Here is a 9,171-nt window from a genome sequence, read left to right on the forward strand (position 1 = left end):
CAGGTAGGCTAGTTTCTGTCATGTGTGTACTGTTGATAGTGATACCACCAGCCTCGTTAAAACACCCAGGACATTATGTCAAGTGAAATTCAGTTGTTTGCTCCTCGCAATATCTGGCTGGTTTTTTACGAGGCTTCTGTGTACAGGGGGGGGGGGTGTAGTCTGACATTCTCACTCGTAAGCTCTCCTCTTAGAAAAGAACACAGAACACAGCAGTAGACCACAGAACACAGCAGTAGAACACAGAACACACTAGTAGAACACAGCAATACAGTAACATCTCAATACGCAGAGTTACACAGGAGAGGAGAGAGGCGAGTATGTTGATGGTGGGGGTGGGGGTGTCGCAGCTGTGGTAGTGTGCACCTTTTTATAAAACATGAGGCCTAATTACTTCTCTCTCTCTTTTTCTCTCTCTCTCTCTCTGTGTGTCTTTGTGTGTGTCTGTCTGTGTGTCTGTGTGTCTGTGTGTGTCTGTGTCTGTGTCTGTGTCTGTGTCTGTGTGTGTGTGTCTGTGTCTGTCTCTGTCTCTGTCTCTGTGTGTGTGTCTCGCAGGATCAAGAAATGGATCAGGGTGGACTGAAGCGCAGCAGCAACAATAATAACCGTGATGAGAGGCTGACCTTCGCTGACCGCGGCGCAGAGAGAAGCGACGTTCTGGGCGCTCCCGTTCCCACCACATCTTCATCATCATCATCGTCCTCATCAAGCGCAGGGATGCATCTACCGGGCTCTAGGACCCTGCAGACCCAGCCTAGGGACGCCCCGAACGGGCTGAGCGCCTCCAAGACTCTAGGGGGGCTGGGGGTGGGGGTTGGGGTGGGGGGCGCCGCCCCCCCCCTGACAAGCCACGTTATCTTGGAGGAGACGGAGATAAAGGAGATGGAGAAAACCCTGCTGATGCAGAAACAACAACAACAACAACAACAACAACAACAACAACAACAACAACAACAGCAGCAACAGGAGCTCCGTCTGTACAACCTGGGGGAGAACTTTGCCCTCCTGGAGGAGAGCATCGCCGACCTAAACCGCTGCTCCTCCACCTCCTCCTCCCTCTCCTCCTCCCTCTCCTCCTCCCTCTCCACCCCCGCCCCGGGGAACCACGGCTCCCTCCTGGGCCGCTCCTCCCTCCACCTCCACGACTCCTCCTTCTCCTCCTCCTCCCTGAAGACGGAGACGATGGAGGAGACGCAGGTGGACTTCCACCTGAGCGACAAGGACCGTCTGGACCTCCTGGTGGGGGGGCCGTTCGTGGGCCAGACGGGTCACCTGCACCAGCACCACCATCAGAAGCAGCTGGAACTAGACCTGGGCTTGGGCCTGGGTCTGGGTCTGGGCCTGGGCCTTGGAGACCATCGCCTGCTGGGGGGGGACGTGGGGAGCAGCGCCCTGGACATCCTGCAGGACCTGGACCTGCCCGGCTCGCTGTCGGACCTGAACGAGTTCTACGTGGTGGACGAGGCGGCGTTCCTGTCCTCCCTGTCCGTGGACGACGCCCTCCTGGAGGACGCCACGGCACAGCTGAAGGAAGCCGCCTCCAAGCCGCCTCCCCCCTCCTCCTCCATGGCGGGGGTGGTCGCCGGCGGCATCGGCGGCGGGGGGAACTGTACAAATGTGAACGAGAATGCCGCCGCCTCGGAACAGCGGCAACAACAACAACAACAACAACAGAACCAGCTGCAAAGGCAACTTTTGGAGCCAGGAGGAGGAGGAGGAGGAGGAGGTGGCGTCGGCATGGCGATGACGATGCCCATGGCCGTCATCAAGACGGAGAAGGACCCCGACAGCTCCTCCTTCATCCAGCTGTGCACCCCGGGCGTCATCAAGCAGGAGAGCGAGAGCCTCAGGAGCTACTGCCTGTCCCTGGACCCCCCCCACACAGGGCCGTGCCCCCCCACCTCCCTCTCCTCCTCCTCCTCCACCTCCTCCTTTCTCTACAGAGCAATCAACTCCTCCTCCTCCTCCTCCATCGCCGCCGCGGGGGGGGGCTTGCAGCAGCAGCCGCTCGACCAGAAGCCCGTTTTCGGCCTCTACCCCCCCCTGCTGGCCCCCCCGCTGGGCAACGGCTGGGGGACCCCCCGGGGGGGCGGGGGCTACGGGGACGGGCGGGGGGGCGAGGTGGTCCCTGCCTCGGGGGGCTTCCCCGGCAGCTATAACAGGTAAAAACCTTTTGGTGTGTGTGCTAGGTGTGTGTGTGTGTGTGTGTGTGTGTGTGTGTGTGTGTGTGTGTGCGCGCTAGGTGTGTGTGTGTGCACTAGGTGTGAGTGCTAGGTGTGTGTGTGTTAGGTGTGTGTGTGCTGTGTGTGTGTGAGGTAAATGGTGTAAACACACACACACACACACACACACACACGGTGTGTTACGTTCATGTTCTGGTTCTGTGTGTCACTTGAGAAGTCTCCAGAATGGACTGACTTATATAGCGCCTTATTCCAAAGCTCTTTACAACGACCTCTCATTCACCCATTCACACACACATTCACACACCGATGGAGGCAAGCTGCCATGTAAGGCGCCGGCCCGGCTCATTGGGAGCAATTTAGAGTTCAGTGTCTTGCCAGCCGGGGTTTGAAATAAGTTCAGGCTAGGTGATGCGAGAGTTTTTGCTTTTGTTGGATGAGATAATAATTTTTATTATTATGCCTGCCCCCTTTCTGAAATGTACAGTAGTAGTACCTTTTATTTTTGTTTTGGTTTTTTGAGATGACTCCAATCCGTGCACGTTATTTTTAGCCTTTAGTTTGTGGACTTTTACCGTTTACCACGTCTCCTGATCTGTTGTGAGTCAGTATGTTAACCGGGTTACACCGAACTAGGGTAGTAGCATTTAGGAACAGCAGGTTACAGCGTACTAGGGTAGTAGCATTTAGGAACAGCCGTCGCAATTGTGCACACAATCCAAGCTGTCACGTTCAATTAGTCGGGGGAGATCAGAGCTCAGTGGTCAGTGACCAACACGCTGCTGGTGATCTATCTATTAGGCCTGAGGATGCACCAAATCTGTTTGTTGTATGAAAGGAAGCTGTGTGTGTGTGTGTGTGTGTGTGTGAGAGAGAGGGAGAGTGAGGGAGGGAGGAGAGAGGGAGGGAGGAGAGAGAGAGTGAGGGAGGGAGGAGGGAGGGAGGAGAGAGAGAGAGAGAGAGAGAGAGAGTGAGGGAGGGAGGAGGGAGAGAGAGAGAGAGAGAGAGAGAGAGAGAGAGAGAGAGAGAGAGAGAGAGAGAGAGAGAGAGAGAGAGAGAGAGAGAGAGAGAGAGAGAGAGAGAGAGAGAGAGAGAGAGAGAGAGAGAGAGAGAGAGCCACGTGTACAGAGCAGATCTGTTTGGTGTGTTACGTACCTCCTCCTGTTACCTCCTCCAGCCTCTCAGCACCACCACATGGGCCCCTCACAGGCTGACACCCTGCCCTGTTCACACGCACACACATGCACACACATGCACACACACACTCTGGCACCGCACACATGCACATACACAGTCAGCACACACACACACACACACACACACACACACACACACACACAGGTGCAGCACACACACATACGCATGCATGCACATACACAGGCACTCTCACACACTCACACTCATGCTCACACTCATCCCGGAAGTCGGAAGCTTTAGTTTATGAGGTTGTGGCTGCGATTACACTGAAGTAAGACAGGATTGTGTGTGTGTGTGTGTGTGTGTGTGTGCGCGCACACGTTTGTGTAAAAGAGCAGAGTCTAGAATTAAAAGAGGTAATATGTCATTCAGCCCTTGAGCAAACATGTGTATTCTCTGCCGAGCCTTGCCTGTGTTTACCCAACCTATTGCACATGCTGGCCTGCAGAGATTAAAATGAACACTACCTATAGACACTACCTATACACTACCTATAGACACTACTCTATAGACACTACCTATATACACTACTCTATAGACACTACCTATACACTACCTATAGACACTACTCTATAGACACTACCTATATACACTACTCTATATACACTACCTATATACACTACCTATATACACTACTCTATAGACACTACTCTATATACACTACTCTATAGACACTACTCTATAGACACTACTCTATAGACACTACTCTATATACACTACTCTATAGACACTACTCTATATACACTACTCTATATACACTACCTATAGACACTACTCTATAGACACTACTCTATAGACACTACTCTATCCACTACTCTATAGACACTACCTATAGACACTACTCTATAGACACTACCTATATACACTACCTATAGACACTACCTATAGACACTACCTATAGACACTACTCTATAGACACTACCTATAGACACTACCTATATACACTACCTATAGACACTACTCTATATACACTACCTATAGACACTACTCTATATACACTACCTATAGACACTACCTATACACTACCTATAGACACTACTCTATAGACACTACCTATATACACTACCTATATACACTACCTATAGACACTACCTATACACTACCTATAGACACTACTCTATAGACACTACCTATATACACTACTCTATATACACTACCTATAGACACTACCTATACACTACCTATATACACTACTCTATAGACACTACTCTATAGACACTACTCTATAGACACTACTCTATATACACTACTCTATATACACTACTCTATAGACACTACTCTATATACACTACTCTATATACACTACTCTATAGACACTACCTATATACACTACCTATATACACTACCTATAGACACTACCTATACACACTACTCTATCCACTACTCTATAGACACTACTCTATAGACACTACCTATAGACACTACTCTATATACACTACCTATAGACACTACCTATATACACTACTCTATAGACACTACCTATAGACACTACTCTATATACACTACCTATAGACACTACTCTATATACACTACCTATAGACACTACTCTATAGACACTACTCTATAGACACTACCTATATACACTACTCTATAGACACTACTCTATAGACACTACTCTATAGACACTACTCTATAGACACTACCTATATACACTACTCTATAGACACTACCTTGTGATGCTTCTCTTACTACCCCCCCCCCCCCCCCCCCCTAAACCCTCACCCAGGCCCACACTGTGAGGCATCATTGTCCTCCCACAGAGCATTTCTATGGTAACCCTCATGGTCAGCTGTGGGAGGCCATTATCTCAGACCACTCAGACCAGTGGCCAACCTGAGGGCTTTACACACTGAAGGGCTGACCTCGACCTGTCATGTGTGGGGGGGTCAGATAGGTTTTTCCTTATTAACAGGTAACTAGGCAGCTACACAATGTTAGTGTTTTTCGCTGCCATGGGTTACGGTGTGGTAAAGGGACCTTTCAGTGATGTGAACACAGACAAGGCCTTCACAGAGGGGGTTGTGGTTGTGGTTGTGGTGGTCGTTGGTTTTGAGTGTCCGCAAGGTGATTTGGGGCCGTATTTCCAGAATGAATGGGGCTCTGTGGGGGGGGCCCAAATATGTCTGGGTCGACTCTAGCATCTAAGGAAGCAAAATATGTAACCCAAAAACGGTCATGGGCTAACCCCAGCCAAGGTCAGGGCCAAACCAGGAACGTTTCTGAGAAAAATGTGGACCCATCCCATAATGAACATGGGGCTGAGATGGTAAACTGAAATGAATCACTGTGCAGAGAGATTCTGTCGGGTTGGTCGGACTCCGAGGTGTTCTGAGATTAATAATGAACGGGCCTGACATGTATGAAGTGAAAAATGTAGGCCACTGCTGTGATGAATGTGCGTTCCTCCCTGCCTATGCCCCATGCATTTTTAAACTTGGGTTTTCTCTCCTAAGATAACAAAGTCACTGAGGTGCAAAGAAGAAAGGAATTCCAGCACGGGAACCTTGGGTAGTTTCACTATGTGTGGTTACGTAACTGCAATTACGCTGAAACTAATTAGATTCAGGCCGCCTAATTGTGGGTCACAGACATTTAATGAAAAAAAAAAAGGAAAGTTAATTTAACTTAACTTAATTAGGCTACTTTTAATCTCAGACCACGTTTATTGCCTTCCACAGAGAGATAATTGTTTGTGGGAGGCTTGGCTGCTAATCTTTCATTGTGCGCTGGCTGTTAAACGCTTTATTTTTCTTCTTCCTCTTCTTCTTCTTCTTTATTGGATTTGCAGTAGCTGTTTGTTGTTGTTGTTGTTGTTGTTGTTGTTGTGGTGGGGGTGTGTTGTGGTGTAGGTGAGGGGTTAATGTGGTGGTGGTGGTGGTGTGGTGTAGGTCAGAGGTCAAGCTCAGCGGAGGGTAAGAATGTAGGCTAGGCTGCTTATCTCAGCGGACAAGCCTCCTTAGCGGTTTCTTTTTTAGTCGTGCCGCGGGTGTTTACTGTGGTGTACGGTGTCTGCCTGGGACCTGGTGTCTGCCTGGGACCTGCCTCTGCCTAATGCCAGAAAACCACATGATTATCTAGGGGGGGGGGGGCGTTGTTAAATGTTGACTTAACGAAGGCCTGTGTTTCAGGGAATATACTATATAATTATGCCATTTAGCAGATGCTTTTATCCAAAGGGTGCTTACCGTGTTTGTATATAGGGTGAATTCGTGTTACAGTGTTTGTATATAGGGTGAATTTGTAGGCGGGCACCTATCTGGGACACCTAAACTCCGGTGTGTTTATTTCCTGTTTTAACACAATCTAGGCTATGTTATCTAGCCTACTTTTTAAATTTCAGTCACATAAATGGTAAATGGACTGACTTATATAGCGCCTTACTTCCATTCTACACACACATTCACACACCGATGGCAGCAAGCTACCATGCAAGGCACCGGCCCGCTCATTGGGAGCAGATAACTTGCCCAAACCCGCCAAACTTGCGATCGCTAGACGCCGGCTCTACCTCCTGCGCCACAACTGCCCCCACATGACCCACACAGTCACATGACATCCATACTAAACCTATATAGTAAAAATTCCTGTTGACTAGCTTTTTGTTAGGATAGGAAATAGGCTAATACACACTGGAGCTTAGGTGTTACACATTACCTGAATAGACCTATCGCTAAGCCACGGCCCCCTTTGAAAACTCAGACAAACAAACAACACTCGCTCAAATTCTTCACTGACAGTGACTGAATGACTGACTGACCGACCGTGACTGAATGACATTCAGTGACTTCAGTCACAGAGTTCAAATTTCTGATTTACCACAGCAAGTACGGTAATAGATTTTATTTTATTTTTTTTAAAGATGACAACAATATTCCGTCTAGAAGCTTTTCACCATCAGATATTAGCGACTTGTTTGTGCCTGCAGAGTTTACTGCCTGTAGTGACTTTTGCTGTGATATTCAAGATTCAAGATAGCTTTATTGTCTGTCACACAGTGACAGAAATTCTCCTTTGACAGGCAGAAGTGCAGCTCAAGAATACATTTCCACATTAAAAACACACATAGGTCACATACATTAATACATAAAATAAAAACAGACAGACATAGCAGTGTTTATAAAAATGTAGTGCCTATTTAAAAAGTCCAGTCATTTAAAAATAATAGTAAAAAACTGTGTTATGATATGATTGGACAATTTCTATTTTGGGGGGTGGGGCTTAGCGATAGGTCCGTTCACCCTATGGTACCAGCGGACCGCGCCAAGCCCACCGCCCTCCACGGTGTCAGCGAGCACCATCCTCCACCCAGGGGCTTTCACTCACGCCGGGGGGGGGGGGCCAGCCTGAACCACAGCGTGCTGGCTCAGATAATCTCCTCTCACACCGGCCCCTCCGGTACGACTTCAGCAGCCAGGGCGGGGGGCGGGGGGGGGGTGTCTCACCAGCGTCTCACCAGCCCAGCAAGGCTCATCTGGGCTCAGCTCGGCTCGGCTCAGGAGTGTGAATTAGGGTCAAGTGGGCCTCTCTACAAGATCTGAGTGTGTGTGGTGTGTGTGGGGGGGGGGTGTTTGTGTGTGTGTGTGTGGTGTGTGTGTGGTGTGTGTGGTGTGTGTGTGTGTGTGTGTGTGTGTGGTGTGTGTGGTGTGTGTGGTGTGTGTGGTGTGTGTGTGTGTGTGTGTGTGTGTGTGTGTGTGTGTGTACGGATATAGCCTGGGCTAATTTAAGTGCCAGTCAACACTATCGTGAGAGCCGTAAGCCTGTGTTGGCCATATTCACGTTCCGTATGAGTTAGGCTACGGGTTTTAATTACCATGCCACACCTGATCCTTTGATGGTCGGATACTATAACCATCCCATGTCATGTGACGAGGACTCTGTGGTCACACACACGCCTCAGAATACTATGAACCAGGGTTCCCACAGGTCCTTGAAATCCTTGAACGTTTGTGAATTTGAGAAAAATAAATCAAGGTCTTAAAAGTTTTTGAGAATAGACACGGGTCATTGAAAGTGCTTGAATTCCCCCTCCTCTCTCTCTCTCTCTCTCTCTCTGTCAAAAGAAAATATATTAAAAAATGTTTTACTTAGCTCGTCAACTAGTTCTGTCTCAAACTCTTCCGTGTTGGGTCCTTGAATTTGAGGGAATTGAGTCTTGAAAGGTGCTTGAATTTGATATATGACTCGGCCGGGGATCGAACTCCCAACCTCCCAACCTCAGGGCGGACACTTTAACCGCAAGGCCGCTGAGCTGGTAGAACTCTCCAATAGGGTTAGGGTTAATAGTGGTCACCATGGATGTTCATTTATGGGCCTGGGTATCTGGGACACACGCTGCTGGAAGGCCTGTGGCACCCTAGTCCTGCTGATTTGTTGTGGCCCAACGTTCGATGGCTGGAAAACTGCTGATACAGACAGACAGCGCAGTGGAAAAACGGATATATCAGATATGTGTCACGTGCTAACGCTTTGGTCCGCATATGGGGATCTGATGTAACGATCGACGGACTTTCCTTCCGAAAAATGTGACATAACATTTCCGCGTTGTTGAAAATCAATGACAGATCGCTTAGTCAACTGACACAGCTTGTTTTGTTTGGGGTTTTTTGACGATCAGATAATATCTGACGAGCCTTAATACAATAGAGTCATGAGTCATGTCGTTTAGCCTCGTTTGAAAACCGAGCCGTTTTTGCAAAATGTAGTTTACAGTGCATGCATGTCAGGACACACACACACACACACACACACACACACACACACAGACACTACAACCAGGTTTTTGCTTCCTGTC

The 9,171-nt window shown here is 48.7% G+C and overlaps 1 protein-coding gene across 1 annotated transcript in view; it reads left to right on the plus strand.

The window, feature by feature from the left end:
- Positions 1 to 564: 564 nt before the first annotated feature.
- The window catches only part of LOC308175351 (glucocorticoid receptor-like), a gene marked incomplete at its 5' end in the record, with an annotated part of 60,695 nt that continues 52,088 nt past the window's right edge, over positions 565 to 9,171 (plus strand). Inside the window, 3 exon segments of the mRNA XM_080551030.1 lie at positions 565 to 807; positions 1,174 to 1,889; positions 1,944 to 2,162. Coding sequence (XP_080407156.1) covers positions 565 to 807; positions 1,174 to 1,889; positions 1,944 to 2,162 — 1,178 coding nt within the window.

This window comes from Nansenia antarctica (assembly GCF_963989245.1).
Source record: "Nansenia antarctica genome assembly, contig: SCAFFOLD_209, whole genome shotgun sequence".
In the NCBI taxonomy this organism is placed as follows: Eukaryota; Metazoa; Chordata; class Actinopteri; order Argentiniformes; family Microstomatidae; genus Nansenia; species Nansenia antarctica.